Here is a 20,900-nt window from a genome sequence, read left to right as displayed (position 1 = left end):
AGTGATAGTAATAATGATAACAATTAGTGCTTTCTTTTCATGTAAAGGGTTTTCTAGACACTTAGGAAACACAACTTCACTTATTCCTCAGGACAAACCTATGAAGGTAATTACTATCATTACCTTCACTTTCCAGAAGAGAAAACAGACTCACCAGGTAAACTCACCTGCGCCAGGCGCCTGGCCAGGAAGGGCAGTGCCAGGAGGAGAGCCTGTGCATTATGCTCCTGGCCCGGTGTGAGTTCCATTCCACTCCGCCGCACAGCAGATAAGCTCAGTCGGAAATGCGCAAGTAAAATGAGATTTAAGATCGGAAAGAGTGGTGCATATCTTTTCCCCTGTTCAAGTTCAGAGTCCAAGAGCAGAGCCTTTGCTTTGGAAATACCTGTGGTGTTAGATTGAAATGCCGAGGAGAGAGGGTGAAGAGCAGACCACAAATGGAAAAACAGAAGCTGTGAAAACAGTGCAGCCAGTGCTTCTCTAGGCTCAGACAGAGGCAAGCTGAACTCAGAGGCGAGACACTGGGGGAAGAGAATGGCAGTTCCTGCATTAGGAGACAATGCGTCCTGGAGAGGAAAAGAGACCTAGAGACCAAGGAGGCTAAAGAGATAAAAAACAAGCTGAGCTGAAACTGGTGTGGCTCAGTGGATAGAGCGTCGGCCGGCCTGTGGACTGAAAGGTCCCAGGTTCGATTCTGGTCAAGGGCATGTACCTTGGTTGTGGGCACATTCCCAGTAGGGGGTGTGCAAGAGGCAGCTGATCGATGTTTCTCTCTCATCGATATTTCTAACTCTCTATCCCTCTCCCTTCCTCTCTGTAAAAAAATCAATAAAATATATTTAAAACAAACAAACAAACAAAAAACACAAGCTAAGACCAGGGAGAGAAGTCCAAGGAGTTTAGAGGTTCTGGGCAAGAGGGCAGCCTGGGCTTGATATTTGAGAACAAATCCTCAGATAAGGGGGAAAGGGCTGAAGGAGAACGCCAGCCTCTTAGCAGAAAGGGCCCAGGAAAAGCCAATGGCTCCATGACGGGAAAGTGACATACAGCTGCAGAAGGCCGTGGGATGAGGCCGGTGATCATGCTCACGAGCCTTGAGGGAACAGAGCAAGCTGCAAGGAGAAAAGTAGGCAGAACATAGTGCTAAGCCAATTGGAAGGGGACGCTCAGGAACTTAGAGAGAGACCTCCATGTCTGCCCAGTATCTGCAGGCAGAATCTCGGCTAAGAAACCTTCGCCTCTTCATCACCACTCTGAGTCTTCTGGTGTCCTACTTCCTGCATCACCCCCCCCCCCCCCCCCGGGGCTGTGCTCCTACCCTTCATCTCCCCATGTGCATGCAGCCTATTCCATCCCCACTGCTCATCCAAACACATTGACAGTGTTGATGGGTATGTTGCCATGCCGTGTCTCCCAAATCCTCTCACAGCACACACCCGCCGCCCCCCCCCCCCCACATTCCACCCTCCCAGCAGAAACACCCCCAACTCATCATCTCTGGATTCCTTGGAATGTCCCTCAAATATACGATTCTTGATCCCAGTGTGACGCCACTAGATTGTGAGTGCTCTGAATCATGTCTTATTCATCTTGCACAGTGACCTGGACTGCAAAGATGGTCTTTTAGAATCTAACAATAGCAGTTTATCAACTCTACCAAAACAGAAATAGCTGATAGTAGTCTTTTAATAGCTATAAGCGAGTGCTGAAACAATCAGTTAAAAATCATATTCTTCTTGTGCCCTCTGGTGGAGAAGAGGGCAAAGAACAGTTAGTTCTTTCCTTACCACCTGGTTAGAACTCAGAGGTATAATTCTGATGAGAAATTGGGTATAGCCAAAGTCTATTTCTGGGAGTCACTAATGCACTTTTTTTTTTAAAATTGGTATATCTCAAAATGTTCTAAGTGCCCCTCCAAAGCCAACAATGCCATCTTGGTAGGGAGCCCCAAGTCCAGACCAAGCCCCATGTGGGTCCTGTTAGCCAGCAATTTCCACCTTAACATTTTATAAGTCTGCTGACGGATTGGGGGCCAAAGCTCTGGAAGAGGATGATGGTGGGATAAACATATTGACATAGGTGGGCTGAACTCTTGATGCCAAAGTGCCTTGAGCTCTGAGGGGCAAAGTTCACCTGGTGAATTTAGCAAGATGGTCTTGAGTTGGGGTGGGAGTGGGGTGTTCGAGGAACGGGTGCTCTCAAGAGAACTTGGGAGAGTGGGGGGAGGGAAGAGAAGAGGAGGGTTAAGCAAAGACCAGGTGTTGGGTTACGGCTACTGTTACCACGAGGTAGATATGGTAACAGTAAAGGCAGACGGGCTAAGCATACAGGTGCTTCACCATCCTGTGGATATGCGTTCCTCTGTCCTCATTTTTCAGATACAGTCTATACAGAGGACCTCTCCCAAAGGCCATGGGAAGGAGGGAGTTGATTGTCTATTCCATCCATTAAAACAAAAATCACCTTGGCTGGCTGAGGTGGAAGCTAGGTGTCAGGCCCGTCTTTGTGAATTCAGGACCTTGGTGGACTCTCAGGGGGAGGCATTCTTGGCATGCCGAGGTCCTTAGTTCTGCCCTATCCCTCCTTACTTCCTACTCGACCATTTGCTCTCTTGAAGATCCCCATCTACTCCAACTCCTCTGCATCAGTTTCATCCAACCATGGCCTTAGTCCTCTAGTAGAAAATGACCACATTTCCCCCAACTTGGCCAGAGGTCCTTTTCAGTGATGTTCTGCTGTTGGTTGTTGCCTCTTTGTTTAACACTAACTGTCCCCTTTTATTGTGAACCAGCTTCCAGTCAGTCAGTTTTCAGTAGCAGTGTCTGCACCCCATTCCTCTCCCTTTTAAAAAATATTTTTTAAAATTAATTTCAGAAAGGAAGAGAGAGACATAGAAACATCAATGATGCAAGAATCATCAATTGGCTGACTCCTGCACGCCCCTCACTGGGGATCAAGCCTGCATCCTGGGCACGTGCCCTGACTGGGAATCGAACCGTGATCTCCTGGTTCATAGGCCAACTCTCAATCACTGAGCCACGCCAGCTGGACCCATCCCCTTCCCTTTTATTCTGTTTATTCTCTCAGGGTTTTCTTTGATCTCTTATCTCAATCCTATAGCTTTCCACTGCCCTCTGCCTCCCTCGCCCGTCCTGACCCTCAACCCCAGCACTGACTCTCCATTCTCCAGGTAAGACGTGTGGGGGTCTCCTCCCTGCCTGAGTTCTGCCTAGCCATCCTCACTCACACATCACTCCCCACAAGTACCGCGGGCCCAGCCACTCTACCACGTCAAGTTCCTGGACAGGCTCTCCTCTTCCTGGCCTGTGTGCCTACAATGCATTCTCCATTCCAGATGCTGGCCTGATTCAGCTTGTGTCACTTCCTTCAGGAATTCTTTCCTGGCCAAACCACCCAGACTGGATTCCCTGCCCCTCCTTTCATTCCCACCACGTCTCAACTATGTGCAGGCGCAATTTTTAGGAACTGGTAAACAAAAGACAAAAGAGCAAATCCCTGTCTTCACGGTGCTTACATTTTAGAGACGGAGACATAGCATACACATAATATGCTAGAGAGGGCTAAGGAAAATATAATAAAGCAGAAAAGCAAGACAGGAAGTCTGTGGGCCAGGAGGAGTGGCATTTTAGGTGAATGCTGGGAGGTGTGACCTGAGTAAAGTGAGGGACTCTCACCTCTGGGCGTTTACTTCACCCTGTGCAGCCTTTATCACAGCTTGGACCGGGATGGTAGAAAGCTTTCCTCTGGGATACCAGGCCCAGGGAACTGGGGTGGTGGTGAGAGAGGTCGGGGGTAAGGAGGAGCAGAAGAGGCCTCTGAGGTCATCGCTGTGCTGCACCTGATGATGAATATCTGCCATGTGGTGAGTCTGACAGCACAATTGAGTTGGGATTAGGGACAGGTTCTTGTGGACAGGTTCTATACCTGTCAGCTGCAGCCCCCTCACCCTCCTTTCCCTCCATCCACAGCTCAGTAGGCTAGGGAAGCCCAGTTACCTAAGGGCAGGCCTAACCCATGACCTTGGTCTAGGACAAGAGCAGGGGTAAACAAGCCAGACAGGTTTTCCTTTTGGGGCATTCTGAGTATGTCAAGAGCCTGAGCAATAAGACCAGACACAGAAAGAGACAGGAATTGAGTGCCTTTAGCAGCAGAGTCCAGAGGTGCAGAGCATGGAGCTCCTGTTGCCTGCGAGAGAACCATTTCTAGAACTCTTATAGGGGAGGATGACATTCCAATTTCTGAATGTTAGTGCTCTGCTAGGCCTGGTTATGAGCAGCACTCAGACTCACCACGAGGCTTGGGGTTCAGGTTTTTTTGCATTTTTATAAGGCATGGCCACATGGCCAAAATTCCCGTCTTCCTTTTCTTTAGGAGATCTCACGCTCACCACAATTGTGCCATTACGAGAGGGAGCTAAATGAGTCTGCTCATAACAGCCTAAAGGGTGTTACTTACCAGCACAGCTACTTACACATGTGAGGAGCTCAATCAGCCTTTAAGGTGAAGAATAAAGTCAGTGGTGGCCGTGATGGTGTGCACCAGGAATAGCTCGCCAATGACTGTAAGTGCCATGCCTCCAGGATAACTAACTCTGCCAGCACTGGGAAGCTGCCTAGTGAAATCATTAAGAGCCTGTAGGATTCTGAGGTCCCTTAACTGCTATGGAGCCTGAGGAATGTTCTTTTGCCTTTATGAACCTCAGCTTCTGGCTCTCTAATTGGACCATCAGAATAGCATCTACCCCAAATAGTAAGGATTAAATAAAATGACGCGTATTAAGTGTATAACACAGTATCTGCCTCAAACTGAATGTTCAATAAATGTCATCTATTTTTACTTGGTGAGCATGTCTAGCTAGTTGATAGTTAAAATGAAAACAAATATGTAATGTCATTTGACAGACTCATCTTAATATGACACCATGAATACTTTTTGCTAATTTGCAGACACCCTAATGGAGCTGGTGTTAGGCATTGCTACCATTGATCAAACTTTAAAACAATTTTTTTAAATTGATTTCAGAGAGGAAAATAGAGGGAGAGAGAGAGAGAAACATCCACAATGAGAATCATGGATCGGCTGCCTCCTGCAAGTCCCCCACTGGGGATCAAGCCCACAACCCTGGGCATGTGCCCTTGACCGGAATTGAACCTGGGACCTTTTAGTTCGCAGGCTGACGCTCTATCCACTGAGCCAAATCAGCTAGGGCGGTCAAACTTTCACTAAATGCCATGCATTGTACTAAGTAAAGTCTTATATATATATATAACTAGAGGATGGATGCATGAAATTCACGCAAGGGCTCAGTCCTCACAGCCCCGGCTGACTGGCGGCCCCGCAGCCCTGCCCACTGGCTGTTCCGGAAGGTCGTTCCACCATCCAGTGTGATTAGCATATTAGCTCTTTATTATATAGGATTACTTAATATAATCTTCACGATAACCCAGTGAAGAAGATTTACTTATCCTCTATTTCATAAACGAGGAAACCAAGGCTCAGAGAAATGAAGGGACCTGTCTCACTTCTAATGAGTGGCTCAGCTTGTTTTCCATTTCCTGGCATATCAAATAGTGGAAAAGTGTTGCAGGCTGATTTCATAAATAGCATGAGTATACCAGGCTGTCAGATGCTTGTTTGTATTAGAAAATTGGAAATTGGGATAGTTTACTATTCCCTCTAGCTGCTTCAAAGTATTACCTATTACCCAGTCTTCCTAAGATAGTCCCCATCTAAATCAACAGTCTTGAGAATTGAACTTGTGAACCTGACACAGAGACAATAGGCCCGTTTCAGCCAACACCAGAATATCAAGTGTCTCTCTCACTACTGTTGTATCTGACCTGGGAGTTATCCAAGGTCTTCTGAACTTGAGGAAACCTTTGCAGGGTATTTCTGTGGTGCCCAACGACTAGGCTTAGGGCTAAAAGAGTCACCATTCTATCAGAAAATTAGTGCCACTCTAGCTGGTTTGGCTCAATGGATAGAGCATCAGCCTATGGACTGAAGGGTCCTGGGTTTGATTCCAGTCAAGGGCATGTACCTCAGTTGCAGGCTCAATCCCTGGCCCTGGTTGGAGCACATGTGGGAGGCAACCAATCCATGTATCTCTTTTACATCGATATTTCTCTCTCTATCTCTCTCTCCCTTCCAATCTCTCTCTTAATATATATATATATATACATATATATATACATATATATATATATATATATATATATATATTTTATTTTTTTTTATTTTTTTTTTACAGAGAGGAAGAGCGAGGGATAGAAAGTTAGAAACATCGATGATAGAGAAACACCGATCAGCTGCCTCTTGCACACCCCCTGCTGGGGATGTGTCCGCAACCAAGGTACATGCCCCTGACCGGAATCAAACCTGGGATCTTTCAGTCTGCAGGCCGACACTCTATCCACTGAGCCAAATTAATCTCTCTTAAAGAAAAAAAAAAATCAATGTCTTCTGGTGAGGATTAGCAAAATACAACAACAACAAAAAGAAAATTGGTGCCTGCCAGAGGTGGGACTTAGCAGAATCAAGCTAGAAAGGAGAGCTGGAAGAATGGAGGTTCATTTGTCCATTCAAAAAAATATATTAGTTAGGCACTGTGTTGACAAGTGCATGGATCATAAATTCTATCATTTCACACCCCACTATGTGCTGGATCACGCTCTAAACTGGGCATGTAGCGCTGAACAAAGCAGAGGAGGGGCCTCAGTCTACAGTCCAATAGAAACACAATGCAACCTACCTATGCAATTTAATACATATCTGGTGGCCACAGTGAAGACATAAAAAGCAGATGAAATACATTTTAGTAATAAGTTTAATTCACTACATCAAAAATTGTCATTGCATCATCTAATCAACATAAAAAGTATCCATGAGATAGTTTACATTTTTGTCCTCCCAAATGAATTCTTTGAAATCTGGTGTACACTTTATGCTTCTCTAGCACATTACAGTTTAGACTAACCTCATTTCAAATGTACAGTAGCCACATGTAGCTTGCGGCTACCTTGTTGGATGTCAGAGATCTAGATGACAACCTAAGGGTTCAAGGCCAATTCCATTGAAGAAGAGTGCTATGGGGATGCCTCCTTTACAGGAAGGCTGCTTCACCCTTGTAAGGACTTAAAGAAGCTGCTCCAGTCTGGGTCCTCACTCTCCGGTATCCCTCTGGGCCATCTTGGCAGGGAGGGCCAGGCAGATATCAGGTGGAGTCCTGCATCGCATTGCAAAGCCTAGGTAGAGGCATGGTGCCAAGTTCCTACTGCTTCTCCCCTGCAGTGGAGCCCTCACCTACTGGAGTTAGCCTTAGTGTGCCCAGAGTTGTTTCCACTCAGTCAGTCGCTGCTTGTTTACTGAGTGCCTACTAAGTGTCAGCACTGAGCACTGGGAACATGCACTAGTGAACATAGGCAGTTACCTTACAGTCTTGTTATGATAATCCAGTCATCCACAAATGAAGAAATCATTAAAATGGACAAACGAAAGAGTACAGAGGCTGCACAGGGACACTTGGCCTCTTGGAAGGTCAGAAAAGGTCTCCCCAAGGAAGCAGAATTAACTGAGCAAAGGGGGAGTGGCCCATGCACAAAAGCAGTATGAGGAATACAGGGAGGAGCTCAAAGAGGGCTAGTGTGGGTGGCGGACAACACTGAGGTTAAGGGCAGCAGTCTGGGGTGGGTCTGAGACCGCTAGCTCCAGAGTCACAAAGACCTGGTCCGACTAAGCCGTGTGACTTGGGAGATAAGTTTCTCTGGGCCTCAGTTACCTCCTTTAGAGGAATGTGGTGAAGATGAAAGAGAGTGGCATGAAAACTCTTGCAGTAGCAGATGCCTTGATTCGTTGCTAAATTATTGATTTCTGTAATTATTTATTGAAAGTTCATCTGTACCGTATTATGAAGGTGGGCTAGACAGTCCTAGCATGTGCAAGGCCTTGGGAAAATGTTTTTTTCCCCCCATGGACCCTGTCTATATAAACCATTTTTCTTAAAGGTGTGTTACAAAATTCATGAGTAGAGTGATTTATCAATGGAGGTTTAGAATGATATGTAGAGAAGAGGTATTAGGACTTCATTTATTGTCCTAGCATTGTACATAAAGATTCTTGGTATTACCCACACACCATCTCTTCCTGTTCAAGTCTAGAAACAATCTCTTCTTTTTGTAAAATATATATTTATTGATTTCAGAGAGGAAGTGAGTGGGAGAGACAGAACACCATGTTTTCACATTGACTGGGGATAAAAAGGTACATTAGTAGGAAGAGGACATTAGCATTGCTCAGAAATTGGAGAAGATTGGCAAGGCCATTCCTGCCAAAGGAGGTGAAGTGACCGCCCTGGGAGCTATCTGGGAAAGGAATGCAGAGTCCGTGGAGTGAAGGATGTCTGCTGCCCTCTCCCACATCATCCTTGCCAGAGTGGCTCTGTGCAGCTTAAGTCCAAGCAGTAGAACTGTTGGTAGCTCAGAGTCTTAAACTCACCCTGGTTTCAATGTGTATGAGAGTCACCAAAATCAGTCTGCCAACACCACTTTGGCAGTCCAATTTCACACAAGCTGGTGAAAGAAGTTCTGCACTGGCTGGCTAGAGTGAGTTCCTTGCCAGGCTGTCCTCCTAGAAGCAGAGCTGGCCTCAGGACTCCAGGATGATTCCATAGACATGAGTCTGGAGCTTCTTAGGCCGTCTGGTCTACCCCACATAAGCGAGAGAAGGCTGGAGGTAACATAAAGAGTTGAAGAACTCTCTAAAGAAAAGAAATGGAGAAAGAGGCTTACAGGGAATGGACTGGTTCATCCTGTTTAGATGGTACTTCTAGCTCTGGTCAGTACCACTGGAGTAAGACTTATAAAATTTCAAGGTAGAAATTTCTGGCTAACAGGACCCACATGGGGCTTGGTCTGGACTTGGTGCTCCCTACCAAGATGGCATTGTTTGCTTTGGAGGGCACTTAGAACATTTTGAGATAGACCAATCCAAAGTGCAATATTCTTTAAGGCACACGGTCTGGGCAGGAGACCGCTTACCTAGTTTTAATAAGTTATAACACTGGCCACTGGATATTATTCACTAAGATCTAATAGTAGCAGCAATCAAGCAGGTTCAATGCTGAGTCAATGAATGTTCCATCTACCCATTCATCCACTTATCCACCCAACCATCAAATGTCCTTTGAGCACCTACACTGTGCCTGTATTGTGTTAGGTTCAGGAGAAATAGAAGTGGATCTTCCCAATCATATCTACCCCATGTTAGTTCTGCATGATAAAAAAAAAAAAAAAAAAAAAAATTGGAGGAGGGGGGAATAAAAGAGAAAAAAAAAACTAGATAAGGTTGACATACCTCTCACTGCTGTTCAGTTAACAACTGTTCTCAATTAGGCTGTTGAAAGTTCAATTACGATTATAAACAATTTACTCCAATACGTGGTGGCTTAAAACAATGACAATACAGTATTTATTTTGCTCATGAGTCTGCTATCAGGGCTGGGCTCAACAGGTTTAGCTTGTCTCTGTTCTGCTCAATGGGGGTAGCTTGAAGGTTGGGGACTGGAATCATCTGAAGCCTTCCTCATTCAATGTCTGGCTGATATTATCAGCTGGGACCTTCATCAGGCTGTCAGCTGGCACACCTCCACATGGTCTCTTCATGTGTCCTGGGCTTCTTCCCAGCTTGGTGGCTGGGCTCCCAGGATGAGCATTGCAAAAGGGGGTAACTCAGGTGGAAGCCATATCCTCTTTATGACCTATCTCTGGAAGTCAAATAGCATTACTTCTTTCCTCTCGGCCAGAACGGTCATAGTCCCAACCAGACTCTAGGGGAGGGAGCAAGGGCCCCAACTCTCAGTGGGAAAAATATTGGTTACATTGTTTTGCTTTATTTTTTAAAAATTGATTTTTTTTTTTTTTTTTTTTTTTAGAGACCAGAAGAGGGAAAGAGAAACATTGATGTGAGAGAGAAACATTGATCGGTTGCCTCCTGTATGCACCCTGACTCCCAACCTGGGCTGGAACCCGAGGCCCTAGGGTGCATCAGGAGGATACCTCAACCAACAGAGTCACAGGAGCCACATCAGCCAGTGCGAATGTTGGATACATTGTAAAAAGAACTGTGGGATGGTTACATAGATTGTTGTGACCATATTTTTTTTTTTTTTTTGGGGGGGAAGAAAATGCCACAAAGGATTAATATAACTGCTCCATTTTTTCCTTGAGTGTAATGTGTTTTAATACATAGTAAAAGTTCACAATATAAAATATTTTGATATTACCATTTCAAACGAAGACACTCCTCCAATATGTCCCATGTTTCTAGTTATAAATTTTGATGTGAAACAAATTAGAATTGTGTACTGTGCTTGGAGAATCCATACTATTTTACTCTGTATAACATTTCCCGTCTCTTCAGTCTATTGTGTATGCACTCTTTACCTACATTTCAAAGTATTTGATATTTAGTCTTTAATTTACCCTAAAGGGTGTGTGTGTGTGTGTGAGCGTAACTTTATTTTTTTGTTGGTTTAAGTGAAGCTATAAACTTTTTTAATTGGTAAAGAAAAAAGGTGCAGAAATATAAATATCTCCTTTAAAGCATAACTAGCTTGTATCTTTCCTCTACCAACCCCCACCTAATATTAAATCTTATCTTCTTGGCCAGTACAACTCCTTATATTGTACCTTATATTTTATATAAAAGCCATATTTATAACTTAAAGTTATTGATTGCTTATGTAATTTTTTGGTTTGTTCCATTGATATACAATAGTTTTCTGTTAAAAAATATTTAGGTTAGTCTTGGGTTAGAACTGAACACATTTTTTCCCATTAACATGAATGGGAATATATATATGTACTTTTTCATTTAACAGCTTTTCACTTAGAGGCAGAATTTTCAGGAATGAATTAAAGTAACCAGGTGTGAGATAGATGTATTTTCATCATCTCCCCAAGAGCTTTTAAATAACTTCCCAGTCCTCTGTGTCTGTCACGTTTTCAATTTCCATTGCAATTTGTCAGCCCCATCAACAGCCCTACCTATCTGCTATATTATGGGTGTATTAGTATGGGAAATCTAAGGGAAAAGTCTTGAGGATAAAAATCTACCTCTGTAAACAGGGCAGGAAAAGACTTCAGAGAGAAGCTGACTGCTTCAGTATGATAATTAATAGAGTTTATTTAGGGAAACTTACATATGAGGTGCAGGGGCCAGACACTGAAACCACATTGTTGAAAGTGGTATTTGCTTACAAAATGTGTGGTGCATTGTTAGGTGCTCAAACTGCTATCTCCTGCTATTATTATTATTATTATTATTATTATTATTATTGTCTTATCGCCTATATCAGACTCCGCTACTTAATGAGAGGCTCTGATCCAGGTCTCTGATTCATCTTTATAATCCACATTTGGCCTGGAATTGAGCACTGCAAATAACTGATCCTCTACCGGCAGGTAAAGGACAACATTGCAAAGGAAGAGTGCTGATGCAATGGGGTGTGAGAAATTTCAGAACCTGGGTGGGAGTCAGAATCTTGCTGAGAAGAGCCTAACTAATTCCGTCCGCACCTAAAACCGGCAAAGCCCGGATAGGTTATTCACCGGGACGCAGAGGGAGCACCGGCCCCCCGGTACACCGATGAGCTCTGCGCACTCGCCAGCTCACTCCTCCCCCTCCACTTGTTCCGGAAAGGGAGGCGGGACTGCGCCCCGCGCGGCGGTCTGGGATAGCTGCGCACGCGCAGCTTCCGGCTCCAGGTCTCGGGAATTATTTGACGCCGCCGCCGTCCAGGACTCGCCGAAGTCGCTGCCCAGGCGCGCGGCGCATGCGCGGCGGCCCACTCCGCTGGAGGAGTTATTTGACGCTGTCGCCGCTGGCAGTCGGAAGTTGCCAGAGCGGAGACCAGCCGGCCGGCCCGACCGGCCTTCGTCGTCCCCGGGCGCCCTCAGAGAATCGCCGACCGGCGATCGGACCGACCGCCTGAGGACAGCCGGCCGGGGGCGCGAAAACGCCGACCCTATGGCGCCCGTGGCGTGAGGCGGAAGGCCGAGCGCGGCTGGCAGCGGCGGCGCCCGCCCCAGCGATGCGGGCCCCGCCCGTCGCCTCAGGTAATCGGGCGGTCCTCCCCGTCGCTGCCGCCGGACCTCCCCTCCCCTACCCTCCCCTCCCGGCGGTCCGGGGACTGGCCCAGGCTGTTTCTTGGCCCCGGGGTGTTTCAAGTCCCCGGCCATCGGAAGCACATATTCGTATGTTGTTGTTGTGTTTTTTTCCTGGGGACCCGCGGGGTCCGGGGGAACTTGGCCCTGGAGGCGGTGGCGTCGGACGGGGCTGGGGGAGCCCGGTCTGGGCCTTGGGAGCTGACCCGGCCGGGGGCAGAGCTCTCTCCCGGCCCCCGGGGGCAGGGGGCGGGTCTGGAGCGGAGCTGGACAACTCCGGCGGCGGCGGCGGAGAATCTGGTCCAGCAGAAAGGTTGGTCGAGTTCCTTCCTCCCTCCCCTTGGGGACGATGCTGCCCTATGGCACAGGGACACGCGGAGGAGGAAGAGTTAATACTGAGAATAAGCAGCTAAACCGTGGGAAGCGCTTACTGTACGCCAGGCAGGATGCCGGGCCGTTACGTTCACTGCATCCAACTTCACCACAACTCCTGTAGGGTAGAATGAGGTCCCCATTTTACCGAGGAGGCAACTGAGGCCCTGAGCGGTGAGGTGACTTAACTTGCCCAAGGTCATATTAGCTGGTGGTCAGTCTGAACCCAAGATTCCCGTTCTTGAAACGAGGTCAGTGTCTCTCCCAACTGTATTCTTCCCAGTGCAAAGTTAAAATCCTCTGGGGGAGCTTTTCGAAAGTTTGATGCCTTAGGTAGCACACCCAGAGGAATTAAATCAGAATTTGGGGGGAGAGGATGGGGAAGCCAGACGTCAGTATTTTTTTTTTTTTTAAAGATTCCCGTATGATTTCAGTGTGCAGCAAAGTTTGGGAGCTGGTAGGTAATTCTGCATCTCGAAAGATGTTTCAGTGTCTCTCTGTTTAGGTGTATAGGAGAATTACCTGGGAATTTGTTAAAAATGCATTTCCACCGGCAAAAGTCTTTTCACTGGGCCCACTGACTACTACTTCTCCTTGTTTAAAGTCTGTTGGGGATGGGAAGTAAATTTCTTTGCAGGATTTCTGAGTTAGCTGGATCTTTCAAAGTACATACATGTCATGCAAAACTGATTGCAATTTTCCAGCATATTCAGTACGCATAGATCTAGTGTCTCTAACATCCGGGTCCTCTCCTAATATGCTATTCCTCTACCTAGCCTAGACTGTCCTCCAGGCTTTCTCCCACTCCACCCAAATGCACACACTTAAGCGCTCTCTCATACACATGCATATTTCCTTTTCTTGCCAGCTGCATAACTCCCAACGTTCCAGATGCTCTGTCCATGACCGCCTATCACCTTGGGACTTTCCTATCTGCTCCTTGCATCATCATACTGGAACTTACCAGTTATTTTTCTATGTTGTGTGTTTCTCTCTCTCCTAGATTATGAGCACCTTGAACCATGTGTTCTCCGTCTCTGTATTCTTCCCAGTGCTTTGACATACAGTCTCACAAAGATTTTACTCAATGGAATGTTTGAGTCCTTTTCATGCCACAAATAGTTTCTTCTCTGTTTCCATTTTTTTGCAAAAGGTATTTGGTAGTTCCTAACGTATATTGTTTTGTTCTTTTTGCTTGGATATACTGTAGTTAGGTTCATTAAGTTATCCATCTAGCAGTTGAATAAAATACTAGTTTTTACACGGGCAGTGCGCTATGTAGGACTAACTGTGCAATCAATGTAGGTTGAATTTGTTTTTAATTGATTTTTTTAGAGAGAAAAGCAGGTGGAGGGGAGAAACATTGATCCACTATTTCACCCGTTTATGCACTTACTGGTTGACTCTTGTATGTGCCTGGATATTGAACCTGTAACCTTGGCCCACTGGGATGATGCTCCAAACAACTTGGCCAGGGCAACATTGGTTGATTTTGTTTAAACAAAATATGTTTTTATTGATTTTAGAGAAAAGGGAAGGGAGAAGGAAGAAAGGAAATATTGGTGAGGGAGAAACATCGGTTGGCTGCCTTCTACATGCCCCCTACTGGGGACTGAGCCTGCAACCCAGGCATATGCCCTGATGGGAATTAAACCAGTGACTTTTTGATTCATGGGTCAATGTTCCAGCCATTGAGCCACCCCAGCAGGACAGGTGATTTTTAATATTTGACTTTATTGCAATCAGTTCTTTAGTGGAAACGTTTTTATTGCCCTTAGGTCTTTGCATATGTTCCCCACCTCATTGTCCAAGATAGTATTTAGTTGTCATCAGTTAAATACTAGAGGCCTGTGTGAATTCGTGCACCAGTGGGGTCCCTCAGCCTGGCCTTGTTTGCGAGAGGGTGCAGGCCAGGCCGAGGGGCCCCACAGGTGCATGATTGAGGCCAAGGAGGGATGCAGGAGGTTGACCAGCTGGGGAGGGACTTCAGGAGGCTCCAGGGCGTGTCCAGCTAATCTCGTTCACCCCAGCAGCAAGCTAACCTACCAGTTGGAGCGTCTGCCTTGTGGTGGTCAGTGCACATCATAGCGTGATTGACCAGCCTTAGCATATCATTAGCATATTATGCTTTGATTGGTTGAATGGCTGATCTACTGATCAGACACTTAGCATATTAGGTTTTTATTATATAGGATTATTGCCTTGTTGGTACTTGGTAAATCCTACTAGATGGAATTGCTATTGGGATTAGTTGATCCTATTCACCAGAAGAAATTATATTGAAGTCCTTGTTAAAGACTAAAACCTTGATGTCAGAGTTAGACTTAGTATATATTTAGTGCATAATGCCTTAATACTATTGCCCAATGTATTTATAAGTTTTAGAGAAAGGCAGAAATATAATTCAGATTGTATTCATTCTTGACTGGTCTTAAAAGCATGTAAAGTTTATAGAAGTGAGAGAGTACGTTTGTGAAGGTCATGAAGAGGATTTTAGACAATAAAGATTTTTTATAGCAGTTAATATGGCAAAGTATGTGACAATAAAAAATACGCATACAATGATAATTTTTGCAGCATAAGAGTTATAAAAAGATTGTTTTGGTTCAGATTTTTACTGTTTCTCAAATTTTTAGGCTAAGGTTAATGTAGAAACTAATGGGACAATTGATGTTAAATTCAAACCTGCCCTTGTTCTCTGATCAGATATGGACATAGTATCCAGTTCTGGCCTCAGCACATCGGAGAAACTTAATCTTTAAGCCTGGGTTTAAGTCTCTAGTTGATTTCCAAAGTAATAAAGGTGAAAATTTCACTTACTTAGTTAAAGACCAAAAGTGACTCTAATCATGATAGCCTGAAACATAAAAATGGAATCTGCTTAATTTGAGATTCCTGTCAGTGTTAGCAGGTGTGTTCCCTGGCATGTGTAAAGACCTTTTAGATAGACCACATGATTTCCTTTAATATAAGATGATTGAAGTTATAGAATTAAGAAACTTGGAGTTTAATTACAAGTTTTTATAGGTGAAGAAAGTAGGTAACTTGCCCAATATTTAAATAGTTGCCTTCTAGCACATCTAGAACTAGAAAGCTGGCCACTTTTCTCTGGGTGCAATGTCTCCTTCCCCACCCATTCCTCCCTTGTGAGAGGATATCTTCGTGTGTTGGTTTTGTGTGTGTGTGTGTGTGTGTGTGTGTGTGTGTGTGTGTGTGTTGGGGATGGGAGCAGTGTACACAGTAGTCTGCTGTGTTTGAGATATTCAGTTAGATGTAAAGTGGGTACTTGGTGTGTACCACATGTACTTTGCTGTATAAATTAGGATAGCAAGGTAAATAAGACACAGGTTCTGTCCTTAAGGAGTCTATAGTCAAAGTTGTAATGAAAATGCTTGTCAGCTCTGTCAAATAGAACTTTCCACAGTGCTTGGAACTGTTCACTGTCCAATGTGGTAGCCACTAGCCACATGTGACTTTTGAGCTCTTGAAATGTGACAAAGGAACTGAATTTCTAATTTAATTTAAATTTAAGTAATTATATGTGGATTGGCTGTTGTATTGGACAGAGCAGATCAGAGGAATAAAAAATGAGAACTGTGATAGTGCTGTTGAGGGGAACGTAACGGGTATTCATTTATTTTTTTATTTTAGATAGACTAGTAAAAACTGCTTGTTTCCACAATAGGGAGGAATGGAGGCAGAATCTGTCTTTCTTGTAATTCAGGTGTTTGATAGGATCCCTAATAGTTAGAATCTGGTATATAGGTGAATACATTCCTTTTTAGCTAAACTTGATTATTTGTCTTGTAGGGTCAATAGGACTCCAACAGAAATATGAACTGTGGTCCTTTTGCCTTTATTAGTCATAAAGTTATATGGATGACCTTGAGTGTTTATGTATTTTCCTTAAAATCCAGCAAGGTTTGTTTGTTCACACAGTGTTTTGGCATTCTGTAAGAGAAAGGAGGCATGCCTAAGAATATGTGCATTGTATTTGTATATCTCAAAATTTGTTGACTTATTTTAAAACAATTAAAAAAAATTGATTTTAGAGAGGGAGGGAGGAGAGGAGAGAAAAACATTGCTGTGACAGAGAAACACCCATTGGCTGCCTCCCACACGTGCCCCAACCGGGAATTGAACTGGTGACATTTTGGTGCATGGGATGATGCTCAACCAGCTGAACTGTACTGGCCAGGGTGACTCATGTTGTTTTATTTGATCCTTCTCCCAAGTAACTGTAGCTAGTACCCTGTTTTACAAATGACAGAACTATGACAAAGAAATACCAAGTGTCTTATCCAGGGTAATATGGTGAGGAATGGAGTCAGAAAAAAAGAAAAGAACATTGGACTTCATCTCAGCTCTACTGTTACTTGAGGTGACCTGAGCAAGTTATAACCTTACTATGTTTCCTCATGGATTGGCTAGTGACATTTGTCTTAATTTTCTTGGCTTGTTATTGGAATAAAGTGAAATTACATGTGAAAATTCCTTGAAGTATACAAAACTACATTGTTATTAAATAAGATCTTTAGTTTTTCTGTTTCATGTTGCTGCCTTCATACCTCATCACATCAGTTATCATGTTGAGTGCTATTGTATTATGTTGTAATGGATTTTGCTTGTCTTCCTCACTATGAAACCTTCTTTTAGGCAGCCATTGTGTCCTGTTTATATCTGCAGGACACAGTGGTACCTACATTCTTTAAAAACAATACCTGACATATAGCAGGTGTTTAAAAAATGTTTAATGAAATAATTGATGTCTAGATTTACTTTACAAAGTTTTAAAAAATTGTTTTCTGTATTAGACTTGAAGCTCCTTGGGAACAGGGATGATATTTCTTCATTGTTACATTCTCTGTGCCTGGTGTGTAGAAGGCATGCAATAAATATTGGTTAAGTCAATTGATGTAATTAATGTCAGCCTGCGGTCTTAGTATGCCTACCACTGTATTGATCATTTTGGTAGTTTGTCAGTTAGGTCAAACCTTCATGTTATTCTGCGGTAATACCTACAAACCATAAGCTGTTACCCAGCACACAGTCACCTGGTAATAGAAACCTCCAGAGAGATTACCAAGAAAATGGGTGCATGTAGAGGTGGGAAGAAAATTAAATGATCTACAAGGAGCATCTTCCCCTTCCTCCTATCATATTTAGTTCTGGAGCATTGAAGGTAGAGACTTCGGTGCTATCAGCTCAGGTTGTTATATAGCTGACTGCCTTATCTAGGGAAGAGACTCAGGATCCTTAACATAACAGTAAAAGTCCTTAGTCATCTGACTTCAGTTATGTTTTCCTATCTCACTACAGTATCTATCCCTCCTCATCCTTTTCCTAATCTTTAATGCTAAGGAGCTTGATCTTCATTCTGTAGGCTCATGATTCTCTAATACCATATCCTCTTGTTAAACACTGATATTACTTGAGCTGGAATGAGGTTTTCTAAGATAAAATTAAACAGTGCTCATCTCTTCCAGTTGGAAGAAAAATTAGGTTAAGGTCTAAAACTTTTGAAGATTATGTGTACCCATGTATTTTGTTTAAACAGTGCTGGCTGGACAAACATTTCAGAGCAAGTAGAAAGTAGAAGTTAACAGAAATTAATAGTAAAGGGCTAACCATCCTTGATTCTCTTCATAAATATATGGCATTTATGATTGTAATATTTATATTGCATTCTGATAGATGTGTATTCTGTGACTAAAATTTCTCATTTGTATGGTAGACTTAGACATCGTTTCATGGAGAATATATAGCTTGGGAGAAGGGAGAAGCAGTACCTGCCATGGGGAATGTACTAGTATAGAAAAAGGGAGAGACAGAGAGCTTGCCATGGTTATGAGCATGGTCTCTGGAACCCAGCAGATGTGGTTCAAAACCCAGTTCTATCACATTATAGCTCTGAAGCCTTAGGTAAGAAGCAGATCTCTCCATGTCTCAGTTTTTTCATCTGTGAAGTAGAGATAATACTACTTAATATTCATAGAGTCGTTTTGATGATTACATGAGTAGTATGTAATAATAAGTGGGAGCTCTTAATATGGTTTTTGAAGGACACTGTGACTTCTAGGTGTTCCAGTACTGGAAGTTTCTGTGCCTCTACTGCAGGGAATAAAATATTCTCAAAGAATATTGTGTCTGATTTGAGGACATTGATTAGAAATTACAGGGGTGTGTTTCCAGCATGTACTAGATACCTGGAAACCATTATCTGAAAAATATTTGCAGCTTCTTTATCTTGCCTTGAAGGGTAAATATGTATTTTATTTCCTTTTATTAATTTGCAACAGTATAATTTGACATGTAATTCTATTTTGTCTTTTCAGGTGCCATTTGGATAGTACTTTAGCGGCACGATGTACTCTGAGTGGAGGTCCCTGCATTTGGTGATTCAGAATGACCAGGGTCACACCAGTGTTCTGCACAGCTATCCAGAGAGCGTTGGGCGAGAGGTGGCAAATGCAGTTGTCCATCCTCTCGGGCAGGCCTTAGTAACTTCTTCAGCGGCTAGTAGTGAGAGTTTGTTAAAAACTGACAAAGAAGTAAGTTTCTTCATTTCATTCTACTCTGTGAACATACAACTTTATAAATGAATTTGACATCTTTTTAATGGATTTCTGCCCAATGCAATGTGACTTCTCTATGTTGACCTGCTTTGGGTAGAGGGCTGGAGGCTCAGGGTTGGTTGAAGTTGCAAGGAATAGGTTGTATCATTGTGCTGCTGGGACTTCCTACTAGTCAGACTCAATTCTCCACTTGAGCTATATGCCCAAGATAGAGACTTGAGTGTCAGGCCCTTCCTCTTAAACTCAAGGCACAGTCCACAGGTTTATATTCAGAGTGTGTTTGGAAAATCTCCATTTCTTTCGGAGGAGCATTTTTCTCTCTTCAGAGTATCCTAGCAGAGATTTATCCTGAGGACCAGCACTTGTCATGGTGCACTCTCCTCTTGGTGTGTTTATAATCCCTTGCTGTCTTGTCCTAGGAAGAGATGGCACATGAGTAGATAGGGGTGCTCTGGTGCAGCCCTTGTTTATTCGCTTTTCCCACCCTCAAAAGAATATGAGAGAGTAGCCCTGGAATCTAGTGTCCTCTAGAATTACACAGTTAATCTACCGTGTGAAGAGATCACCAATGATATCTTCTCCTTTGTTTTTAGTAAGAGGGACTTGCAACTCTTTTAAAATTCTTTCTTTTGTGTAGCTAAATTCTGCCCCCACCCTGTTTGTCACACCTTCACTGTGCTGAGTTCTTTAATATTTACTGCTTTTTTTTTTTTTGTATCTTCACCCGAGGATATGTTTATTGATTTTTAGAGAGAGAGGAGAGAGAAATGTCTATGTGAGAAAGGAACATCAATTGGTTGCCTCCCATATGTGCCCCAACTTGGGATTGAACCCACAACCTGGGTATGCTCCCTGACTGGAAATTGAACCCACAACAATTGATGCTCCAACCAAATGAGCCACCTGGTCAAGGCTATTGCTATTTTATATATTACATTACATTATATTGTTACTAGAGGCCTGATGCATGACATTTGTGCACTGGGGAGGAGGGTTCCCTCAGTCTTGCCTGTGCCCTCTCACAGTCCGGGAACCCTCAGAGGATGTCTGACTACTGGCTTAGGCCTGCTCCCCACAGGTGGGCCTAAACCGGCAGTCACACATCCCCCAAGGGGTCCTTAGCCATGCTGCGGAGGCAGGAGAGGCTCCTGCCACTGCCATTGCACTCGCCAGCTGTGAGCCTGAGTGACGCTACCCCTGTGGGAATGTACTGACCCCCTGACTGTCAGTGCTCATCATAGCGACTGGTCATTCCACCGTTCGGTCAATTTGCATAGTAGGGTTTTATTATGAAGGATATTGCTGTTAATAACATGGTGAGAATAACTTCAGATTTCTAGTTGGAAGACGGGGGTTCAAATTTTCTGCTCCAGCATTTCCAAACCAGTGACTTGGGCCAAATTGCTTATCAGTTTTCTTATTTATAAAGTCAGGATAGTTTACCCTCTCACACAGGGTTTTTTGATTATTAGATGATATTTATGAAAGTGCTTCATAAACTGCCAGGATTATACAATTGTCAACTGCCTTCATAGTAACCCTGTTTATAAAGGAATGAAGCTTATCTGGCATGACTTGTTCTTTTTGAGCAGGCTGGTTCCCAGTGACCGTGCTTCCCTTTTATAAGTGCTCACTGATCATCTGCTTAGTAATTTGTCCCAGTTTTGTCTGGATTCACTTAAACTTTCCATTCTGCAGTACCTGGAATGTAGTTTCATCCTCTTTTGCAAATTGGGCTGTTTTCTCTTTCTCATCATTCCTTATTCATTCT

The 20,900-nt window shown here is 43.9% G+C and overlaps 1 protein-coding gene across 6 annotated transcripts in view; it reads left to right on the top strand.

Annotated features, from left to right (window-relative positions):
* The first annotated feature begins 11,996 nt into the window (after nt 1-11,996).
* RALGAPB (Ral GTPase activating protein non-catalytic subunit beta) overlaps nt 11,997-20,900 on the top strand; it is a 70,508-nt gene continuing 61,604 nt past the window's right edge. For all 6 annotated transcript variants that reach the window (XM_036417609.2, XM_036417608.2, XM_036417610.2 and 3 more), the window contains exons 1-2: nt 11,997-12,134; nt 18,890-19,105. In XM_036417609.2, coding sequence (XP_036273502.1) covers nt 18,920-19,105 — 186 coding nt within the window. In that variant the 5' untranslated portion in view covers nt 11,997-12,134; nt 18,890-18,919. The remainder of the gene's footprint in view (nt 12,135-18,889; nt 19,106-20,900) is intronic.

This window comes from Pipistrellus kuhlii, unplaced genomic scaffold (genome assembly GCF_014108245.1).
Source record: "Pipistrellus kuhlii isolate mPipKuh1 unplaced genomic scaffold, mPipKuh1.p scaffold_m20_p_6, whole genome shotgun sequence".
Classification (NCBI taxonomy): Eukaryota; Metazoa; Chordata; class Mammalia; order Chiroptera; family Vespertilionidae; genus Pipistrellus; species Pipistrellus kuhlii.
This window is presented reverse-complemented; position numbering and strand designations above follow the sequence as displayed.